This window comes from Podarcis cretensis, assembly GCF_951804945.1.
Source record: "Podarcis cretensis genome assembly, chromosome: 1".
Taxonomy (NCBI): Eukaryota; Metazoa; Chordata; class Lepidosauria; order Squamata; family Lacertidae; genus Podarcis; species Podarcis cretensis.
Genome location: NC_137170.1, coordinates 43,798,013 through 43,821,600, shown reverse-complemented (window position 1 = coordinate 43,821,600; position 23,588 = coordinate 43,798,013). Strand labels below are relative to the sequence as shown.

The following is a 23,588-nucleotide window of genomic DNA, read 5'->3' as shown; positions in this document are numbered from 1 at the left end:
TTCTGTGCCAAACTTTTTGGGGGGAGGTTTCCTGTAAATTCTTTTTTTTAATAATATTTTTTTTTAGTCTCCAATTACAATCCAATAATAGCCTCATTACTGTGCCAAACTCTAAACGTTTGCTGAAAACAAAATTAACACCACTTTACAATAGTCTATTGATGTTTGATTTTAATTTCTTTTTGCTTTTACTTGTTTTTAACTTTTTATGAAGTTATTGTTTGGTTTGGTTTTTATACGGCTGTGCTGTAAACTGCTGTGACACAGTTTTATGATACAGCTGTCTATAAATATTTTTTTCTAAATAAATACTGGAATTTGACATGCCTTTGTGAACCACCATGAGACTAAGAAAATACATTCCATGGCCTTTACTGTTACCAAGTAGACCCCCATCAACAGAATAAACACAGACAAGAAAAAAACTACATTTGAGCTTTGTTTTCTAAATCAATACAATTTCTCAAATTTATTTTTAAGAATTACTTCTAATATATCTTTTTCACAGAAGGAGGGTATAGGGAATGCTCTCATTCCATCTGTAAACACTGAAATACAGATCTGGGAAACAAGGGAAGAGACACAAAAAAGTGCATTTTACAAAATTATCAACTAAAATATATTTTACATGTATTACATTTCAATTTAAATTCTACTGACTGCATTTTCAGTTTCAAAAATATTTCCATATCTAATAGATTAAAAAAGCATGAAATATTTTCATTTCAGATAAGACATTTCAAATCATTTACATGCTGCCCGCAAAACAGCATAAAACAACCACACAAGTCTTTAAACAATATTTCTTGGCCTGAAGTAGATTCTGACAATATCAGAAGCACGGAAGGGTTAGGGGTTCTCCTCTCCAGATAGGGGGCTTCTAGCCCACCCCCGAACCTGGGCAGATATACAATTTCTTTCCTTTTGTACAATTGTGTGAGTTTATTTTCTCTGTTCCTGCCTGGAGAGGAGGCAGGATGAAGGAGGAGGAGGAGGAGGAAGCAGTAGCAGACATCAGCTTTTTCAGGAAATGAGTCTGGTTTCTCAGTTTTCCCAAAAGCTCTTTTCACAGGGCAGTAGCACCCTGAACATGAGTCTCGAATCAAAAGCTGTGAGGATTCCCTTCACTATACCATGAACACTACTATTTTCCCCCCTCCCTGGAAAAAGAGGATACCTAGCAACGTGGTTTCTTCCCCCCACCCCCAATTACAGGGGCAGAGAAAGGAACCCCAAATCTGATTCTGCATAGATCAGACTACTCAACTCCTAACACACACACACACACACACACACACACACACACACACACACACACTTTACCCATATCATTCTGGGAACATTCTCTATTCCAGTCATTCTCTTTCCCCTACAATTCCCTCTTCAACCAGGCAAATGGAAGAACAGGCAGCAACTACAGAACCCACAGTATTGCTCCCAAACCACCCCTGCATACCTCGAAACTGAAAAGAGTGATTGATGCCAGCCCCTACCCTTCCTTCCATCCAATCTGAGCCTCCCTCATGGTCAGGCTCTCTCGCCTGCTTGAGGGAAATATCACACGGAAACTTCTGTTCCATTCCTGTGCTATGACAAGGTGTGCTTTGTAGCACCAGCAACTCCCAACAGCCCCCCGACATGCCCAAGCAATGGTTATGGGGGGAAATAAAGCCATTACTTTGGCACTAGCCAGCTTGGATCAGCCACAGATTCTTGCTCGGAATTAGGGTGGGGATTTTCTCCGTAACGGCAGGGAGCAAATCCTTTCCCTACTAAAACACAGTAGGAATCGTCTCCTCGTGACCTTGAGGTATAACCAACCATCTCTTGCTTTGACCTTCTCAACCTCTCTCTCTCTCTCTCTCCTCCCCATCACTTTCCCATCTTTGGTATGATGAGCAAAATCTGCAGATCTCCACTCATGCTCATGGCACAAGGAACTGAACATAGCAGGGCTACTTCCTCCGGGCCAGGCAGGCAGAGAGAGCCCAGGTGACGAGACTCCATTCCAGCCTGTGGGCAAGTACTACTTCTACTTGAAAAAAGACGACAATATTAAAGCCGTAGGAACACGTTTCTATCATCGTATAACACTAGTTCAGAACACTCCCCCCCGCAACACACACACCCAAAAAGTAACCCCCACAGGTCCCTCGTTCGGGTGAGCGACTCTGGCCATCAGCAAGCACATCGACTGATCCAGTGTTAATTCTCATTCTTTAGAATTAGTGCAATCTACAAATGGAATCCCAGCTTTGTGTGACCGGTTCAGCGGGCTCTTCGTACGCTGTCCTTTGGTTTGCTTTTAGAATTAACTGAAATAGCTTCGTGTTAAAGCCAAAACTAAAGTAGTTTTTTCTTTCTTTCTAACACCTATACATGTAAGGCAAGAGGCAGAAGTATCCGTAGGAATCAGGTAGCAAGTTTTTTTTCTCTCTCTCCAAAATGCAAACCTCTCATTGGTCAGTTCCTTTTGGGAGCCAAAGAGTCTCGCCTTGGTGGGCATGCTCAGATGTCAGTGTTAAGAGGAGATTTTTTTGGGGGGGTGGGGAGGTGTTTGGGAGAGGAGAGAGGTAGGCAGGCAAAAGCAGACCAGACTGGTCAAGTTAGGATGCCTGTTTCGAAAAGAATGCAGTTCAAGCGGTACAATGTCCTTGCTAACTCTGGCTTTTAAGCCCTCCCCAAGTACGCTGGAGTGTGCAAATCCAGGTTCTACAAGGGCTGGAAATAAGAGCAAAGAAAATGGAATCGGGATGGGAAAGAATATCCACTATTTCAACCAGCAGAAGGGATGCCTCTCCAAACATCTGGAGGGAAGGTATCGGTTTTGTAGCAGCTGTCAATTAAGCTCTGGGAGCTGTTCAGGTGCTTGCCCACTTCTGAAGCAGTGATCCTTAAGGTTGGACCCTGTTTTCTCTCTCTCATGTGTGTGTGTGTGTATTAAATCTACGCAGCTTTTCATAACGGTCTGAAGTAATCCTATTGCATCTTTCCCACTTCCTGCTTTGGAGGTGAAGCTCAAAGACAGTCAGGAAAGCAAACAACGGACTGGACAACCCCAGAAAGCAAGTGTGGTCCTCCTCCCCTTACCAAATCAAAACATGTTCAGCATGTGGCAAGGACACGCAGCACGTAAACGTCTCCCAAACAGGGGTGCTTCTCCAACCTCAAGTATGAAACTGATCAGAAGGATCTCTGCCTCAGCCTTCATATCGAGGACGCGAGATCAAGGGCCCATGGCACCTCAGCTCTCTTCGGCACTCGTTCCCCTTCTGTATGCTCTAACCATCCCCACCAAGACTGGCTCTGGATTCAGTTTATACTGGCTTTTATCCCCTGGACCACCCCGCCCTTTCCCCTCCCCCCTCCCTCCCTCCCCCCTTATAAGATGTTCATTGTACATATATATATAGATATAGATTTACAGAAGCAAGTACCTATATCTATATACACACACACACATTTCTCTATAGATATATATTTCCATTTATGCTCTTTATATGAAGTGCTGTGCTTTGAACATCTGCCTCGGCAGGAAATCTGCTCCCCAAACGCAGAGGATAGAGTGCTTGGGCATCCCCTCCTGTGCCCGAGGGCAGGGCTCCACCACAGCACGTGCCGGCAAGGAGGTCAGGCTGCCCTTGGCTCTGCAGCCGCCACCACTTGTCAACCCCACGGAGCTGCAGAGCTCGGCTACTGCGGATTCTTCAAGATGCGCCCATGCCGGAAGTCGTAGACGTGGCGGCAGAGGAAAACCAACTCGGGGTCAGTGTCCTCTGGCACCTTGCGATGGGCAGGGGTGGAATACTCTTCCGACGGAGGAACCATCATGGCTTTCTTGCCCGGGATCCCCTCCACTCGACGCTTTGCCAAGGCACAAAATCTGCAAAGTAAAAAAATAATAATACTAAATTTTTAGCATTATTAAATTCATCTAGAACACAATAAATGTCTAGTTGAGCCTTTCTAAAGGGCAAGCAAAACCATTGACTCTGGCGTTGGTTATAGTGATCTTCCCATTTTGAATCTGCCAGAAAAATGAGAGGAGGGCCATGAAGGCCCATGATGCACTGATAAGACCTCAGAGAAAACACATGGAAGAAATGTATAGCAATGTGGCCCTACCGACTGCTCTGCTCCACCCCAGCCATGTTGAAATCCAAAGAAAAACTCCCCACATGTTCTGTTGACAAGGGTGACTGGGGGGGGGGATTCACTCGCTTACACAGCAATTGGACTGTGGATGATCAGTGGAAGCTTCTCTCTGCTCTTGCACTGTTGAATCCTTATCATTTGCATGCTGAGTTTGTATAAGCATAGACTGGACTACTGCAGTGCATTATGTGGGGCTGCCCTTGGAAGCTCCAACTGGAGCAGACTGTGGCAGCCAGACTGCTCATGGGGGCACCTGCCCATCTACTACTGAGCCGGGTTCAAGGTCCTGGTATTAATTTACAAGGCCCTGAACACCTGAGGTCCTAGGTAGCTTAGGGACACTTGAACATTTCTCTTCCAGCTCGATCTCTAAAATCATCAGAAGCATTGCTGGTTGTTTCCCAAGTTCGCAAGGCTTATTTAACAACAAGTAACTGAGCCGCTAGCATCATGGACCGAGTCTTGTTGAAAACTCTGCAAACAGATTCAGCAGACGCCTTCTATTTCAATATTTTAACCCCACTAGGGTTATGCTGGCAATTAAGAATATATCTTCCCACAATACTGTAGTTAGCTTATTTCTCAATTAAGATTTTTTTATATGTGGCTTTTGGTATGGTTTATGTATATATTGTTGTAAGCTGCTCTGATACTATTTATGAATCATGGTATAGAAATAATTTATATGAATAAATAAAATGAATAAACAAACAAACCAGTTTTAACCCAATCTGATTTTTAAAAATTATACAGTGGTACCTTGGTTCTTGAAGTTAATCTGTTCCGGGAGTCCGTTTGACTCCCGAAACGGTTCAACTTCCAAGGCGTGGCTTCCGATTGGCTGCAGGAGCTTTCTGCACTCAATTGGAAGCCACGGAAGTAGCACCAGACATTTGGCTTCCGAAAAATGTTCACACACTGGAACACTCATTTCTGGGTTTGTAGCGTTCAGGAGCTGATTTGTTCAGGAGCCAAGCCGTACAACTACCAAGGTACCACAGTTGTACTGCCTTTTCACAAAGAAATGCACAAGGCAGTCTTGTTTGTTAAATGAAAAAAAACAACAGTCAAATTATTTAAACAGGAGCTTCTTTTAAAAGGGAAGATATAGGCGGCTTGGTTTATAGGTGGGGATGGAGCTCTCAATTCCGCCCTACTGCACAGCTTAATCATAAGGTCTGGACACTTCTATATCTTATATGGCCCCATGGACTAGATAGGCGAGGATTGCCTTGGACTTCAAAACTATTTTATAACAATGAAATACTTTAGGAAACCAACAGCTCACAACTGCAAAATTATACAGAAGACTGCTCCCTATAGTCCAGACAAACGTCCTTTAATAATACACAGGAGCTTAGATACACTTAGCAAACATTAAATGTTCCTTCTAAAAAGGATTCAAATTTCTCTACTGGGGGAAGAGAGATTCTCATGCCTTAAGCTGTCTTTAATGTTAGTGGGGTGTGGTATTTTGATTAAGACTGTGGTTTATAAAACGGCACTCTTCCATTTTTTAATCAAGCTTTTAACAATTCTCCCCCCAATCCCAGTTTTACTGAGAGAGTTGGCAGGTGGGTGGTGAGTGGACAGTTTTTGGTTTTGTTATTTAAACTAAAACAGGAAAGAGGCCAAAGTAGTAATACTCTTTTCTCCTAGACATACCAAGAATAACCAACTGAAAATGGATTGAGATGCCCAGACAAGCACGATTAATGCCAAGGCAGCGAGAGAAGGAACACACCCATCAGCAAATGCAGCAAAGCAAAGCGAAGCACACACCATGCCGTGGAACTGCCTTTCTGGAACTCTGAGACAACAGCAAAAGCAAGGTAAGAGCACCACCTACCTGCAGTATTCTGCAAAGGTCAGAACATAGCACTTCTCCTCGATGCAGGCAACACTGTTTTCATCCTGATGTCGGGATGCAAAGATCTCATTCTGCAAGAGAGCACACAGTTGGGACCGTCGCAATGCATAGCAAAATTTCATGTGCAGGGGAGGCACTTGTCCTGTGATACTTTTGTCTCTGGTCTGCTAAGACATCATGCCTGCATGTTTCTCTGCCAGCCACTTTGAACGTAGGCCGTGAGGTAACTTCTCATGGGACACATATGAGGTGTTGGTCCAAGTAGAACCTATGAGCTGTCATCTTTTTTGACCAGCCTTTGCCAGCCTGGTGTCCATCAGATGTTTGGAACCCAAAGTCACCACCTGGAGAGCACCAGTTTGGTGAAGGTAGTTTTAGATTATATAAGGCATTCACTGTTGAGATTCTCCTTTAACTTTCTGGGAGCTAAACTGCCCAATCTTAACGTATGGGTACTAAGGAGCAAGCCCAATTAAAATTAATCTCTTGATCCCATGTCTCACAGGGTCACACCAATCTACCTGATCACATGCAGGTGGAGGATGCTCCAGACCAACTGTGACAGGAAGTCCTCCTGGCTGGAGTAACATCCACCTGTGTGTCCACTCAGGGCAAACAGGAAATGTTGTACTTGACTGCTTATGTTACATCCCATAGGTCTCGGTCTCTCTCTCTCTCTCTCTCTCTCTCTCTCTGTAGAGTCTTGTGACCTTTGAAGATGTGGCTGTGTATTTCACAGAAAGCCAGGGTGCCTTGCTGGACCCAGACCAAAGGATTTTGTATAAAGATGTCATGATGGAAAATTATGGGAACGTGGCCTCATTCGGTTAGGAACTTGACTTGACGTTCTATAAGAACTTGAAGGATGGGTATCGCCTCTCCATCACTGGACAAATAAGGAGTCTGTATTAATTTAGATTTCTTCAGTAATTCCTTCCCCCTCTTCCTAACTTATTACACCTGGGTGAGTTGCATGATATACTTAAAAAGGTAAAGGGACCCCTGACCATTAGGTCCAGTCGTGGCCGACTCTGGGGTTGCGGCACTCATCTCACTTTACTGGCCGAGGGAGCCGGCGTTTGTCCGCAGACAGCTTCCAGGTCATGTGGCCAGCAGGACTGTGCACAGGATTACAGCCTTAATTTAATCTCAACAGCCACAAGGCTTCTAAGCCTTACTAAAATTCTATCATTTAAATGATTCACGTGAAGGTTGCCGACATCTGATTGTCTTGATAGACAATGGAGTGCGCCTCTGAGGGTGAAGTCAACAGCTGTGTTAGCAGCACCAAAGTGACCTCCCTGGGGCACAAACCTGGGCAGTGTTTATGAAGGTCCAAGGCTGCCCAGACAACAAGACCCCCCCCCCTCTTGGCCTCACTAATACAGTCCAAAGGAAAGCAGAGAAGTGCATTTGGCACCAGCTTGGATGAAGGAATTGCCGGAAGGAGGAGTACAAAGCGCTAATCATCTTGGAGGCTTCACTCCCAGATTTATGTGGGGTTTAGTCCTTAGCCTTTTCTTCTACTCAAGATACCACCCAAGGCAGTGGAGGTATATTGCCAGAAATAGGTAGAATTGTTTTTGAAGAATTATACTCCCTAGAGTAAATGTGGTTTTTCATGTTATTTTGCAGCCAGTAAGAAAACCACTATGTTGCAAAATAGTTTTTATAAAGGATACCATAGAATGCTTTTTGACCCTTATGCTTTGCTTTTTCCTTTTGAGAAAACGTTAACTGGAATCCATTTTAACAGCGCTGCTGCTTTGCAAGCTTTGGGGCTTGGATGTTAATGTTTATATTTTACATGGGACTGTTAATTAAGACAGAACTCTCTCAGTTTAGAGACATTCAAGTACATTTTAAAAGGTTGCACTGCCTTTCCAATCACTGCAGAAGTTGGACCAATATACAAGATTCTTCTTCTTTCTGTTTCTGGAACCAGCTCGTCAACTCTTCAAATCAGATGCCTCCCTTATCCTCACAAACTCCTCCTTTCTTTCTCACACAATTTTAAAGTGTTCTTTTAACTTGAAAAGCAAGAAATAGCATACTTTTTCCCCCTGTGTCATTCTAGAACAGATATGAAGCAATCAGGAGTGGCTGAATCATCCTGTCAGCAGGGCAACATAGCTAGAACTAGTTTGATAAAAGGAATTCTAGGGTGTTGCGTTTTTTTGGTGCTGAAGAAACAAGGAGAGCATTTTTGCTTTTGCTGCTGCTCAAAAAAGTGCAATTGACCTATTAAACTGTGGGGAAGATGATCAAACCTTTCATAACAAACACCTTTGTATTTATTGTACAATAAAAGAATTGCCTGCGAAGGGAGAAATACAACAGGTGCAGATCTTTAAAATCTAGTATTTAAAGAGGTCTCTTTAAATACAGCTGTACCTAGGTTTCCAAACAGAATGCATTCTGGGAGTCCGTTTGACTCCCGAACTGTTCGAAAACCAAGGCGCGGCTTCTGATTGGCTGCAGGAGCATGCGCCAGATGTTTGGCTTCCAAAAATTGTTTGAAAACCAGAACACTCAGTTCCGTTTTTCGATTGTGCGGGAGCTGAAACGTACGAGTTCCAAGGCGTTCGGCAACCAAGGTACAACTGTACAGGTAACTCACAACTTATGCACATTTAACTTGCATGCATTCAAAAAGGGAAAAGACTTTCACAGAGGTAACAGCACGCTTCCAAAGCAACTACAAGTTGACTGTAAAATCGCAAACGTTCTGAATGAGGCAGTAGAGGGCTGGTTTTACACCGGAACTCAGATTACTTATCAAGCCACACTGGTTACAGTTACAGAAAGAGATGGCCTGGCTAACCAGGAATAGAAGATTCCAAATGTTTTGAAATAGGCAGCACCTGTTAATCACTCTCCCTTCTTCCTGCAAGAAAATGACGGCACAATGATCCCCACTTGATCATACAAACCACCACACGGACACACTCAACTCACCTGATGCATGCTAGGATTGCGGCCTCCCTGAGTGTGCTCTGGTCTGTAGTACCACAGGAGGCTCATCATCAGCTCCCCTGGAAGCAGACAAGGTAGGTTTTCAAAGAAATCTCGCTCATCAGCAGGAGCACAGACATAGCAAAAGAAAGAGAGCTCCCAGCATTCCCTTGGCTATAAGGCGAGCCTGACTTCATGGCAGAAATAAGAGTTGTGCATACTCATACATTTCTGCACCACTCTAGAATTGTCTCAAGAAGGCTCGTTAAGAAATATTTAAGTAAGTTATGTGACACTCTCCACTTTTAAAAAGTTGTGCGTGTCTTCACTCACAAAATTAACAGTCATGGAAGCAGTTAATTATTTGCCCAGGATTGAATGACTTGTTCTAGTCAGTTCAGTCTTTACACTGCAGCTTTGGGTCAGCCTGTTTAGACTTCCTTTGGGCTGCTCAGATTGTCTCACAAGCGACAACAAACAGCTTCTACAAACAGGATGGTGGTTCTGCCGTTTCAAAGCAAGGAAACATGGTTGTGGGTTGAGCTTTATCTGAGCAATGCTCTTCAACATTGAGTTCCCACATGTATTGGACTACAGCTCCCATGATCCCTGACCATTGAGCTAAGCTGGGAGGGCAAGATAGGAGCTATAGTCCAACATCATCAGGGAACCAGAGGCTGAACTAAAACTGGATTAGAGAATTCCAAACTGCTTTCTTAGCCACACAAAGCCTCAGCTGTAGGAACTCTGGGACAACTGCACAGCATTCTTCTTTAGGAAGCCAAAAGGTTTGGATGCTCCTCATACCCTTTTTACTATTGGTGTTTGGAATGTAACTTTTTATTTTTTGGGAAAAAAAATTGTTAAGTTTTCAAGAATAAATAAATACATAAGCAGCGGATGCTGATACAATTGCATCAAACTATTATACTACCCTCAAATAACTAATTGAAACGAAACTAATTCCTTTCCTCCTCCATCCAATAGACCCTTTGGTTCAAAGTGTCGTAAGAATGTCCTGTTACTCCTCAACAGGCAAGTGTGGCAAAGAAATGTGAAGCATAACACATGCCAAAATATAGTAAATCTACCAAAATAGCACTTTACTTTAAGATGTCCAAACCCTCATATGTTGTGAAGGAAGAGAAATCCTTAGTTTTATCATTAACAAAGGTGGTAAAATCCCACCACCCTCCCACAAAGTAATCTTTATTTGCAAGTCCCCCAACTGCTTCCCATTTACATGTAAGTTTTCTCACTAAAGTTAATGCCATTTAACTTTTAAGTCTTGAGTCATCTTCAGCAAATTAAGAAACTTCACCTCAAAACCCAACTACCCCTTGGCCCGGAAAGGGAGAAACCACCTTGCTCCCCCACAGTACTTTTGCTTTTTGTTCCCAGCTGCAGCACAGCATGATCCTAGCTGCTAGAAGACGGATTACAAAGCAGGGAGAAACCAGAGTTTGACGCTATTTCCCAGAATGCGAACTATAAAGAACATTAGTCTAATTAGTGGCTTCTGAGATTCTGGCTGTTAAAAGAATCACGTGGCAGCAGGTGTTGCTCAGATGTTACGATCAGTAGAGACAGTGCAACTGTTTGGAGGGCACACATTCCCCAAGTACGTGGCTGGAGGCAAGAGCCAGAATTTGCAGTTCTTAAGAGCAGTAAGAGAAAAGGCATTCCTGTACTTCCCCTTGTTGTTGTTGTTGCTCGCAAGGGAAGGGAAATGAAGGGAATAAAGTTGTTCACTTCACTTCACACACTCTTGGCTGACCTGGCCAAGAGAAGGAAGCCTGCAGGAATGAGGGTTGGGGGGCAAGCTACGAAGGGATGGGGGAAGAGTTTTTGTGTGTGGGCTGTTTGTGTGTTAGGGTGTGAAGAGAAGACTGGCAATGGGGCAGCAGCCCCTAGTACAAAATAATTAAATTGGTTTTCTCTCCTCTCCTTGGAACAGAGGCCACCAGCCAGATGCAATTCTCTGAAATGGGATGGATGCACTTGTGTCCCACATAGGGTGCAATTCAGGGATGACCAACTGATTGCTCTCCTGCACCTTGAACATGGGAGTTGCAGAAGACCTGGCCACGGAGGCTGAAGAACTCCCCGAGCACTAAATAAGAAGCTCTTTCCGTGATAATTGCAGAAGCCTCTGAAGTGGCCTCCCATTCAGTACAAAGGGATGAGGAGAGTTATAGTTTGGCATGATCCGGAGAACCAAAGGTTCCCCACACCTGATGTAAGGTTTCCAGAGCATCACTGCCATACGGTGCCTTTGTGGTCTGTCTTTAAAGACAGTTCAGAAACTTCCAACTGTTTCAAAACACAGGTGCCCAGGAAATGGCACCACCTCTATTGCTCCAGTTACACTGCCAGTGCTACTATATTTCTAAGCCAAATTTAAATGTCTCTTGTTGGCCTTTAAAGCCCTGAACAGTTTGGGGCCACGTTATTGAAGGACTGCCTTCAGTCTCATCAGCCTGCCTGTGTGCTGGGGCCGTTTCAGATGCTTGCCATGTGTGAGCCATCAGCCGGTGGACAGAAGGGAAAAAGCTTTTTCGGCAGTGACCCTACGTTTGTGAAACTGTTCCAATTGGGATTCGGCTGGCTCCAACGTTACAGGCCCTTAAGGGGAAATGGAAAACTCATTTGTTGACCGCCAACTTTTCACATTTTTTAGGATTTTAACTGGGCTGCTGTCCTTGTGATGCTGCTTTATTTTGAGATCTCCTGTTCTACTGGGCTGAGCGCTGCTTTGATATTATTGTGGCTGCTGTGGCTCGGTTCTGTTGAGATGGTGGGCTCACAATTCACTTCCTTAACGTGTTCCGCTAAGCCTACTTGTTGCCCCGTGGGGAACTTTGACATAATGGGCCTTCTGCTTCCTTCTAATTTGGATGGAATCATTAATAAAATACAGGGGCTTTGGCAGAGGTGTGGAGGCAAGGTGGACAGGATGACCCTCCAATTCTCTTCTCTTTAGTTCTTTTGATAAAGAAATTCAGTATTAGCTGGGTGTGTGCATGCGTGCATTTACAAGCCATCCATCACTTGCTACCTTCCATTCCATTTCTCCCTGACTGCCTACAAAGGAGATGGTTATGCAATCATTCACCCATCCAATACCTGTTTTGGGGTCTTCCCATAGGGCTGATATCTTTGCCACATAAGGCATAGATTTCTTTCGTGGTCCAGATTTCAGGAGGACTGTGTCTCGGACCCGGATGATTTCTCCATCTCTCTCCACGGCCTGGTAGCTCTTGCGAACGGCTGGCTCTGGTTCGTTCTACAAATATTGACAAGAGAGAGCGCCGAGGAAAGAAGTGAGGTAGGGAAACAATGCTGAGAAACAGACGCCAGCTTCCTTGAATCCACCTACACCAAGCAGAAATCTTTCTGCCAGAAAGGGTGTGTCTGCTCTGCCAGAGGAACCCATGGAGAAGCTGCAGCATACAAAACAGCAGGATGCATCTCTCCTCCCAGCAGGTTAATTTCAGAAGCAAAACATGCTGCTCAGATGAAAGGCAATGATTATGAAACCCAGAAAAGAAAGGGAAAAGAAATCTTCAAGCAACTTCAGTTTGTTCACACCGGTTTTAAGGAAAGCAACTCTGCAAAAAGTGGGGTACTTCAACACTCTGGTCACAGGCTTAACATCCCCGGGAGAAGAATCTGTTTAAACTTCTTTGCAGGGCAGTCCCACTTAATACAAGGATGCTCTATGACGAAAGATGTTGGAGCCTAACAAGGCTCCACCGGTACTTTTTTCCAACACAGAAGCAGGAGCAGGGTGGGGCAGGGCATATAAAGTCAATCATCATATTTTTGTAGTGAAGTTTCACCCTGGGCCAGCAGGGGGATACTGTATATAGTTTTCTACAGGTCTGTAGATAGTTTTCACTCAGGTCCACGTCAGTTATTTTAGGCGGGAAACGCTGGGCTGTTGTTGCTACAATGTTGACAGCCGGCTGCCTATAAAAGCAGGCCGGCTGAGCTGTTTGCAGTCAGTTCTATTCCAGCTTACAAAATAAAGAGCTACTTGGAGAAATCGCTGTGTCGTCTGCTATGTCAACCCACAACTTAACACTGGATGGATGAAAGGGTGCCGTTAGGGCATGGCGGATGCCCAGTCCCAAAAGATACCGCTCAAACGTGCCTGACGTGAACTGCGGTCCGTTGTCAGAGACAAGGACATCAGGACACCCATGCGTTGCAAACAGGCCTCGCAGCACCCGGATGACGGCTTCGGTAGTGGTGGAGGGCATCAGGGCGACCTCCAGCCATTTGGAATAGGCGTCCACCACTACCATAAAGGTCCGGCCGTGAAAGGGGCCAGCCAGATCGATGTGCACCCTCGACCAGGGTGTCTTTGGCGTCTCCCAGGTGTGTCCCTTAGCTGCCGGTGGTGCAGGCCTCGACTCTTGGCACGCTTGACAGGCGGACACCCAGGCAGTGATGGCATCGTCCATATTAGGCCACCAGACGTAACACCGAGCCAACGCCTTCATTTTGACAATTCCCGGGTGGCCAACGTGCAGAGCCTTCAGGACGCGCTGACGGAGTCCCTGGGGAATCACGACGCGGTCTCCCCACAGCAGACAGCCGCGATGAGCTGAGAGTTCATGTTGTCTGGTTGCGAAGGGCTGGAACTCCGATGCAAAAGGCCCTTGTGGCCACCCCCTCCATACCCAGTTGAGCACCCGGCTGATGGTGCGATCCTGGGCAGACGCGGAGGCCACAGTGGCAGCCGATACAGGCGCTGCCGGAAGATCCTCAATCAGAAGGAGTGATGAAGCTGGAGCCGGGTCTTCCACAAATGCTGGAAGAGGGCAACGGCTGAGGGCGTCGGCATGGCCCATCGATTTCCCGGGGCGATGGATGAGCCGGTAGTGGTAGGCAGCCAGGAAAACAGTCCATCGCAGCATGCGTGGCGAGAGGACCGGTGGAGTTGGACGATCACCGGCGAGGAGGCCCAGGAGCGGCTTGTGGTCAGTGATGAGGTCAAAAGTCCTGCCATAGAGGTATTCATGGAACCTCTTCACTCCAGCCACAAGTGCCAGTGCCTCCTTGTCGAGCTGGCTGTAATTCCGTTCCGTCGGAGATAGCGTCCTGGAAAAGTAGGCGAGCGGTGCTTCTCTTCCGTCTGGAAAACGGTGACTAAGGACAGCACCGATGCCAAAAGGTGAGGCGTCGCAGGCAAGGACCAGCGGCCTGGATTCACTGTACTGTACCAGCACACTGTCTGATGAAAGGAGAGCCTTGACCGCGTTGAAGGCCGCCGTCTCCCGATGACCCCAGGCCCAAGGCGTCTTTGTGCTAAGGAGTCGATGAAGAGGCTCAGCCACTGTGGCTTTGTGGGGCAGGAACATGTTATAAAAGTTCAGCAGCCCCAGGAACGCCTGCAACTCCGTCTTGTTCTTTGGGGTGGGGGCCTGCTGGATAGCGCGGATCTTGGATGTGGTCGGGTGAAGGCCGGAGGCATCGATAAGATAGCCCAGGAACTCTACCTGTGGAACGGCGATCTGGCACTTTTCCCTCTTTACCTTGAGCCCAGCCTCTTGGAACCTGGTCAGCACGGCACGGAGGCGCTCGAACAGCTGCTGGTGTGAGTCTGCAGACACCAAGACGTCATCAAAATATGGTACCACGCCCGGAAGCCCTTGCAGGAGACGCTCCATAAGGCTTTGGAAGATGCCAGGAGCCACACTCACCCCGAACTGCAACCGGCGGCAACGGAATGCCGCCCGGTGGGTGACGATCATCTGGGCTTCAGCAGTGGCAACATCGACTGGCAGTTGTTGATAGGCTTGGGCAAGGTCCAGCTTAGCGAAGACCTTACCCTCACCCAGGGAATGCAGCAGGTGTTGGACAACAGGAACCGGATAAGTGTGCTGCTGAAGTGCCTTGTTGATCGTGCACTTGTAGTCAGCGCAGATTCTCACTGACCCATCTGGCTTGACAGGCGTGACGATGGGGGTTTCCCACTTGGCGTGGTCAACCGGCTCCAAAACTCCTTGGGCGATCAGTTTGTCCAGTTGTTCGTCCACCTTAGCCTTGAGAGCAAAGGGAACCCGGCGTGGCTTTAGCTTGATGGGGGCGACTTGTGGATCAAGGCTAAAGGAGATGGGCGTACCTGTATATTGCCCCAAGGTGCCGTCGAAAACCTCGGCCAAGTCTTTGACCATACCCTCAGTCTCTGCGTTAGAGATGCAGTTGATGCCGGTGACTTCCAGGCCGAGGGCATCAAACCAGTCTAGCCCTAGGAGGCTTGGCCGCTGACCTTCGACCACCACCAACCGGAGCAGGCCCGAAAAATCCTTGAAGGCAATCCGGAACCGGCCAACGCCTACCACGGGAATGTCGTTTCCCTGGTAGTCTCTCAGGTGTACGCGGTGAGAGTCGAGTTGCCTTTTGGACACTCTGGGTACCAGTCTTTTGATGGTGCTCCATGACACGATGGACAGGGCAGACCCGGTGTCGATCTCCATGTCACATGGAGCTCCTTCAATGAGCACCGTGACGTTCAGCTTGCGTCGCGTAGGCGAGTCGGTTTGGCCAATCGTGGTTCCAGACGGGCAGCGGCAGTTGGTGAGAGCGAAACAACTTTCCTTGGCAGACTGGAGTGAAGACTTGGACTTGCGAGTCGATGAAGGGGGGGTGTCAGACGGAGCCGATCGGCAGACCTTAGCGATGTGGCCCCTTCTGGAACACTTCCTACAGATGGCGTCTCTGAATCGACACTTGGCACGGGAATGGTTGCCTCCGCAGCCGGCACATTCCGGTTGGCCCTTGGACTTCTGTTGGAACTTCCTGCGCTCCCGCTTTGTCTGGTGCACGTCATCGTCTTCACTGGAGGATGCCTCATCACTGCTGGCCTCTTCATGATGCACCGGAACTGGCTCCCTAGCAAGACGCGGGCTGCTGGACTTGCAGATCTCCTGGGCGGAGCGTTCAGAAGCTTCTGAGGCCACAGCCTCCTCAATGGCTTTCTGTAGCGTGAGGTCTGGCTTGGCAAGGAGACGCCGTTGCAGATGGATGTCCCGGACCCCGCAGACGATTCGATCCATCAGGGCATCGTCTAAGTCTCGGAACTCACAGTGCATTGCAGCCTGTCGCAGGGCGGTGGTGTAGTTGTTGATTGACTCCCCCTCTGCCTGGTTCCGGTGGTAGAACGCATGGCGGGCAGCAATCTTGGACGGCTTTGGTGCGTAGTGGTTGCGGAGCTTCTCTTGGATCGTGTCCCATGGTGTTGCCTGGACTGCTTCAGGCGCAACCAATGCTCAGGCCGTCTCAAACACCTCAGGCCCACAGAGGCTGAGGAATAGGCCCCGCTTTTGATCCTTTGATACTGCTGTCAGCTCGTTGGCTTGGAGGTAGCAGTCGAACCGAGCGAGGTAGGAGTCCCATGATTCAGAGGCTGGCGCAAACGGCGGTAGAGGCACAAGTGAAGCCATGATTCCGATGCCGGCGTGAAGGGCGATGGATGGAACACAGTGCTCTTAGCCAGAACAGTCAGCTCTGAATTGGTTCTGTCCAGTGATTTCGCTCAATGATTTCGCTCTGTGATTCAGCTCAGTGATTCAGCTCAGTTCAGAGGCTGGCCGCATCTGGCTGTGCTCTGATGTCCATCGATCCCATCCTCGTCGCCAGTGTTAAGTTGTGGGTTGACATAGCAGACGACACAGCGATTTCTCCAAGTAGCTCTTTATTTTGTAAGCTGGAATAGAACTGACTGCAAACAGCTCAGCCGGCCTGCTTTTATAGGCAGCCGGCTGTCAACATTGTAGCAACAACAGCCCAGCGTTTCCCGCCTAAAATAACTGACGTGGACCTGAGTGAAAACTATCTACAGACCTGAGTGAAAACTATATACAGTATCCCCCTGCTGGCCCAGGGTGAAACTTCACTACATAACAATCATCATCATTAATTAAAATTGTATACAGTCGTACCTTGGTTTTCGAACAGCTTAGTTCTTGAACATTTTAGCTCCCGTACACCGCAAACCTGGAAGTGACTGTTCTGGTTTATGAACTATTTTTGGAAGCTGAACGTCCGACGGGGCTTCCGCGGCTTCCAATTGGCTGCAGGAGCCCCCTGCAGCCAATCGGAAGCCGCTTTTGGTTTCCGAATGTTTTGGAAGTTGAACGGACTTCCGGAACGGATTCTGTTTGACTTCCAAGGTACGACTGTACTGCCCTATACCCACGTCTCAAGATGGTTACAACGTAAAACAATATAAAACACAATAACACAATATAACAATAAAACAATACAAAAACACAAAATACATAACAACAAAAACAACCCAACACATTTTAAAAGGGCACTGGATGCCAATCAGCCAAAGGTCTGATTAAAGAGGAATGTTTTTGCTTGGCACCTAAAGCTGTATATTGAAGGTGCCAGCATGCAAGCCCCATCATAAGCAAACCTCATTATTGGAGAAAAAACCCGCAGTTTTGGCAGGCTACTTACCACAACATAGACAGCCTTCTCGGAGGCTGCTCCAATGGGTATCCAGCCATTGGTGGCTCTTCTCCGGTTGATCCGTTGCTGCTTTGGATGAGAGTGACCCCCAGCGGTTTTGCTGTCAGACACATGTAAACAGCTGGCGGTGTTGCGGAGGCCTGATTTGGAGCCACTGGGAGGCTTGGAGCTCTGTGGGCACTCACGGGCCATAGTCTGGGGCTCCGAGTTGGGCGTCTGCAAGTGAGGAACAGGTTCTGCAGCTGGTGGCACACTTGGTACCGGACATCCTGAGAGTGGGTGGGCAGGTGAAACAGGGTGCCCTGCCACAGGGATTGTGAGGCTCAGCTGGTCCAGGGACTTGCAGCTGTCTACAAGGAGATGAGGAGGGAGGGAAAGCAAAATATAGCGTGAGGCACTGCTTGTCGGAAGAAGGGAGAATTATTGGGATGGTTCCTGAGAGCACGACTGTAAAGCCCTCCTTAACAATGACTAAGCACAAATATTACCATCGGAAGCCAAGTGTCTCGCTCAGAATAACAGCAGGAAGAATGACATCCTGGCTCCATAAAAAAATACTTTTTGCTTCTGCCCAGTTCACCTTCTCCACCACAGTATTTACGCAGCATTTTCAGTGTTCAAAATACTTGACTGCCCGGTGCCAAATTTGTCAGAACGTATTTTCAACCTCAAGAACCAAAGTCTCATTTTCTTTGCACCTTCTTTCTCTTTCAATGGCAAGATTTTAGCTTGTATGCTCTAATTATCAGTGGGGGGAGGGGGAGTAAATGTGCAAACCAATTTTGACTGAGAGATAGAAGGCAAAATGGGTCTTCCACGAAAAAGATTCCTGTACTTCCCCATGCTATCAGATGCTCTTCTCCCTAGTCCCTACATAGTTACTGCTGCTTCAGGTGTCCCAGAGGGAGTTATTGCACCATATTATTAGATTTTGAATGAAAATAACAGAAGATGAAAGGGGGAAAGCTCTCATCCCACTCCCAAGAAATCTCCTGCAACCAGAAGAAAATGTGGAAGATCCCTATGATTCAGTAACAGTTCACATGAGAAGACCTCTTCTGCTTGCCACGCATGCAGAAAATTCAAACCTCTTGGGCGTGCAGCTGCAATATCAGCGGCATGAGGGCTGCTGCCATATTTCTGGTCTACCTACCAAGTCAAGTATAAAAGCAATACCAAAACACCCGCAGTTCCTCCTGGCAGAATGCACGCAAAAAGGGCTTCAGTTTCTTAGGAAAAGTTAGAACGGGAGAATGACTGAGAGTGTATTAACTTATGGTCTGTGTGTGTGGTTTGGGAGCTGCATGGTCAGGGGAAAAACAAGGCTGTCCAGGGTTGTAAAGACTGCGGAGAGAATAATTGGGTGCACTCTTCCCACCTTGGATCAAATCTATGCTTCCAGGTGTCATACGAAAGCTGCAGAGATAGCACAAGATAGTGCACACCCCAGAAATGATCTCTTTCAGCTTCTGCCTTCTGGAAGAAAGTACAGGGTTATAAAGACTAGGACTAGCCGCCTGAGAAACAGTTTTTATCCAAATGCGATTTTGGTTTTAAACACAGTTTAAGATGTATATTGGATGTATATTGTATTTAATTATGGGGTATCAGAGTTTTTAGGGGGTTAACCAGGCTGGGATAGCTGGGATAGCAGGCTTGTTGGTTTTTGAATGTCTGATGTAGATTTTTTAAATTTTGTTGTTCTGTATGGGACAATGACAATAAAGATTATTGTATCGTAACTGTTCCAAAATAATGCAAAAGGCTGCTTCCTATGTGGGACAGGGGATCCTAGCTGTCACAGCCAAACACCCCTCGGTGCAATGACGTTTTTGAATGGCAAGAGTAAACATCGGTGGAAAGGTGCTTGCCTAGCTCAGTTGGTAGAGCATGAGGTTCTTAATCTCAGGGTTGTGGGTTCAAGCCCCACGTTGGGCAAAATATTCTTGCATTGCAGGGGATTGGACCAGATTGCCCTTGGTATCCCTTCCAACTCTACAATTCTATGAGTCTATGATTCCCCAGCTCATGACCTGACCAACGCTGCAAGAAGGGAGCTCCGAACATGAAGATAAGCCTGCTTGAGCAGGCTGGCCTGAACCTTTCAGCGGAGCAACTTCCGTCGGCCTCTGATAAGTGAGGAAGTTCACAGAAATGGATTGCAGCCTTGGAAATCCCAGCAAATTAGAAGAATCAATGCCACAGCTGATTTCGATCTAAAGAAGCAAAGTACGGCTGAGTCTTTTTGCTGTGGGAAACTGCTGCCCTCTGCCTCCCACTCTGCAAGCTGTAAAACAAGGCTGGGAAGCAGTCCTCCCTCCTCAGAGATGGGAGTATTAACAAGCAAGTGCCACAGCTGTAAAAACAAGGACAGCTAATAAAATATGACAAGATCTTTAAATGACCTGATTATTACAGGCACAGCCACCTTTCCAGGGCTCCCTGAGTTTGATGTGCAGAATCCCTGAAGTCAGAAACTGGAACGGAGCTTTCTGGAGAGGGTCTCTTCTCCTGGGGAGTTGTAGCACTTTTTGTATCTCAAATCTAGTTCTCAATGAGTTGGACAAACCTGCATTTGGGCTTTTACACTTCAAGCTGCAGGTGCTGACTTGTGATTGAATGAGCCCTTCATACACAAATAGGCAAAGGTAAAGGGACCCCTGACCATTAGGTCCAGTCCTGACCGACTCTGGGGTTGTGGCAGTCATCTTGCTTTACTGGCCGAGGGAGCCGGCATATAGCTTCCAGGTCATGTGGCCAGCATGACTAAGCCGCTTCTAGAGAACCAGAGCAGCGCACGGAAACGCCGTTTACCTTCCTGCCGGAGTGGTACCTATTTATCTACTTGCACTTGACGTGCTTTCAAACTGCTAGGTTGGCAGGAGCAGGGAGCGAGCAACGGGAGCTCACCCCGTCGCAGGGATTCAACCCACCGACCTTCTGATCGGCAAGCCCTAGGCTCTGTGGTTTAGACCACAGCGCCACCCGCGTCCTTTCATACACAAATAATAATGCTATAAATCAGGCTTCCTCAACCTCAGCCCTCCAGATGTTTTGAGACTACAATTCCCATCATCCCTGACCACTGGTCCTGCTAGCTAGGGATCATGGGAGTTGTAGGCCAAAAACATCTGGAGGGGTGAGGTTGAGGAAGCCTGATATAAATCACCCACCTAGAACCAGTCTTCCTGAAATATAGTTCTCTAGCATTATGTCTCAGTACACAAAGAGGTAAGGGATGAATTCTAGCTTCCTGCATGACTCAGGGAAGCAACCAAAGATTATCAAGCTCACTGGGGGACCTTGGGCTAGTCACTCCCTCTCAGCCTAGCCTACCTCGCAGGGTTCTTGTGGGAATTAAATGGAGAGGGAGAAAACAATGTAGGCCACCTTTAAGAAAAAGGTGGGATATAAATGCAAAAAACAAAAAAAACAGTAAGTAAGTAAAAATATACAAGCAGCTAGAAGGAAATCTCAATTTGCTGCAACGAATCAAGCATTTTAGATTGGGACGGGAAAGGAGAACAAACAGGAGAAGTTTGGAATCTCATGGGTGGGAACAGGGAGACGGGAAGAAAGGAGTCACTGTCTCAAGACTGGACTCATGCAATAAAGCTGGCAGACAATAGGTTTAAGTCAGGACAAAATACTTCGAACATTGCATTAAACAGAATATCCAACACACCAGCACAAAATACTGTGCTGGCTGAAGTGCTAAGATAAAAGGCTTTTAAAACAAAAGGATTAGGTGAACACAGACACCACCAAGAGGCTAGAAGTGGAACTTCCATCTTGAGTGTTCGCATCTATGAGTATCGGACACTGAGGCAACGAGGGACTGACACAACTGTTTTGACCTGTTTCTGATCTTCTTTGGTGCGTCTGGCTGCCAACGGCAGAGGGAGAAAGCTCAGTTAGGTGATCTGATCCAGCACAAAAATTCCCACAAAAGTTCATTAAAAGGCTAAATGGCAGTTCTCCGCTGTGCAAAGCATGTTTTAATTACGTCACTGAAGACTCAGCTGTTCAAAGGTGGCTGTTATCACAAAACCATCACATTGATGTATCCTGAGTTATGGAAGACTCTGAAAGTAAATCCACTAAATACCAGCTCACACCTTTAAAGCAGGAATAGCCTAAATATATCACAATTAAAAATACCATGAGAGATCCATGCCACTTCTCCAACATGGCACAAATCTGTGCAGTCGGCCACTAAACTGACCAGCTAGCAAGTCTCACTGCAAGGACTGGGGAGACTGGTGCAAGGAGTCTCCATTTTGCCAGTGGTCTTTCACCTGTTATTGGATATTACTGCCAGCTCCATGACACTCAATGGATCTGGAGGAGGGCGTCTGCAATAATCTTGCCAGACTGAGGGAAAGTGAAAGAACTACAAGTGACTTTCAAGCAACTGCTTCTGACCCAACTTAGAAGTAACAGGTGATACGTGGATTGTTTGTGCCAGCCAGATGAAAGACAGGCAGTTGAGGGGAGGGCTTCAACGGCCACTGGACCAATTGGCACCTATAGACCAATTGACTGCATACAGTCCTGAGTACCATCAACTACCAACAGAGGATAGAGCTGTTGATGGCTACTAGTAATGAGAGCTATGTATGGTCAATGTGTCTCTGAGCACCAGTTGTAGGGGGATGTGAGTGGGAGTGTGTTATTGTGCCCGTGACCTGCTTGTGGGAGGCTTCTCATAGGCATCTGATTGCATGCTGGACCAGATAAGCCTTTGATCTGACCCAGCAGGGCTCCTCTCATGTTTAGCCACCACTCAAACCTCCTAATTTATGAATGACACTCATTTTCCTTTAGCAACTTCATCCCTTTCTAAGAAAGGCAAAACCTGATTAAAGGTCTTCCCATGACTGACTCAAAATATTTACACCGCCTTCCCAGTTCTGCCAACTAAACTACAATCAAGTTCTTGATCATAACACAATGTGGCTTAGGGCACTGCCCCCTTTTTACAGAGTCTGCACTCCCCCAATTTCCTGAATGTGTTGTGCAATCAATAAGTCTTTAGTGCAAGGTAGGTTTTTGAAGGCACATAAACCCACCAGGTGAGAACAAAAATGGCACTATGGTAGCACACATATTTACACAAATACACTCCTCTTTGCTCATATATTTGAACCGCAATATATTCCGGGAGCAGGAGAAAATCGTAATGCCCATCTTATCCCATAGTCCCAGTTTAAACATTTCAGCCATCTACCTAAAACCCTCCAGCAGTTTAATTGGATTAGCTATCCTTTCCTGCGAATCTTAAAACGGTTTTCACAGCATGGCTGTGCACAGCCGGAAAGAGATGTCCACAGAGGCAACTGCCATCTCGGGGAGAGGAAATTACACCTCTTTATTGACTAATTGTATAAATAACAGTTATTACAGATATAGAATTTTATAGTCCGGCAGCTTTTATTCTAGACACAGAATTTCCTAGCACAGCAAGAGTGAGAAGCGTTATTAAATCGTTGGGATCAACATTTTACATGCTGCAAGAGAAAGATCCAGAGAACACATTGATGAAGCCCGGCTATGCAGACACCAGAAGCTGTATCTGAAACAAATGACCTATGAAGCTGCCTTATACGGAGCCAGCCTCTTGGTTTATCTAGCTCAAGCCTTTCCCAACTGTGGATCACTGGGTATTCGGACAACAACCCCCATCAACCTCAGCTAGCATGCCCAATGGTCAAGGATGGTGGGGTTGTAGCTCCAACAACTTCTAGTGACCCAAGCTTGTGGATGACTGCTCAACTTCAAGTGGTCTTACCTCTCTGTGGGTACCAGGCAGAGAGAAATCCTTTGACGCTGGAGATGCTGGGGATTGAACCTGCAGCTTTGTGCACGCAAAACATGTGCTCTACCTACTGAGCTATGGCTTCTCTTTACATGGATTCGAATAAGAATACAGGAAACGAGAACATACGGGTTGTGTATGACTGGGGTCATACTCTGTGTAGGCCCACCAAAATCAACGGAATTACTAATTTGTCCATTGATTTCAATGGTTCTACTGCAAATATGGCTTATTTAAATAAAACCCTATTTAGAGCAGTGTTTTTAAATAAAAAAAAACCCTTACCTATTTTTAAAAAAA

General features: G+C 46.6%; 1 protein-coding gene and 1 long non-coding RNA gene across 4 annotated transcripts in view; one reads left to right on the top strand and one right to left on the bottom strand.

The window, feature by feature from the left end:
• Positions 1-437: 437 nt before the first annotated feature.
• BAHD1 (bromo adjacent homology domain containing 1) overlaps positions 438-23,588 on the bottom strand; it is a 76,798-nt gene continuing 53,647 nt past the window's right edge. The window contains exons 3-8 of one of the 2 annotated variants that reach the window (XR_013835587.1): positions 17,459-17,820; positions 12,107-12,266; positions 8,984-9,060; positions 6,005-6,096; positions 1,301-3,883; positions 438-1,266 (exon numbers count right to left, since the gene is read on the bottom strand). Coding sequence is in view for 1 of the 2 variants with exons in the window: in XM_079964504.1 (XP_079820630.1) it covers positions 3,694-3,883; positions 6,005-6,096; positions 8,984-9,060; positions 12,107-12,266; positions 17,459-17,820 (881 nt within the window). In the remaining variant the exon portion in view is untranslated. Of the gene's footprint in view, positions 3,884-6,004; positions 6,097-8,983; positions 9,061-12,106; positions 12,267-17,458; positions 17,821-23,588 lie in introns of both variants that reach the window. The other variant, XM_079964504.1, reaches the window with a different exon arrangement.
• On the top strand, positions 3,772-21,789 carry LOC307209949. 2 transcript variants are annotated; one of them, XR_013835794.1, is made up of 4 exons: positions 3,772-3,890; positions 5,815-5,987; positions 6,725-7,125; positions 20,219-21,789. It is a non-coding gene; the product is annotated as an uncharacterized lncRNA (long non-coding RNA). The 2 variants fall into 2 exon arrangements; XR_013835795.1 differs by lacking the exon at positions 20,219-21,789 and having other exon boundaries at positions 6,725-8,816.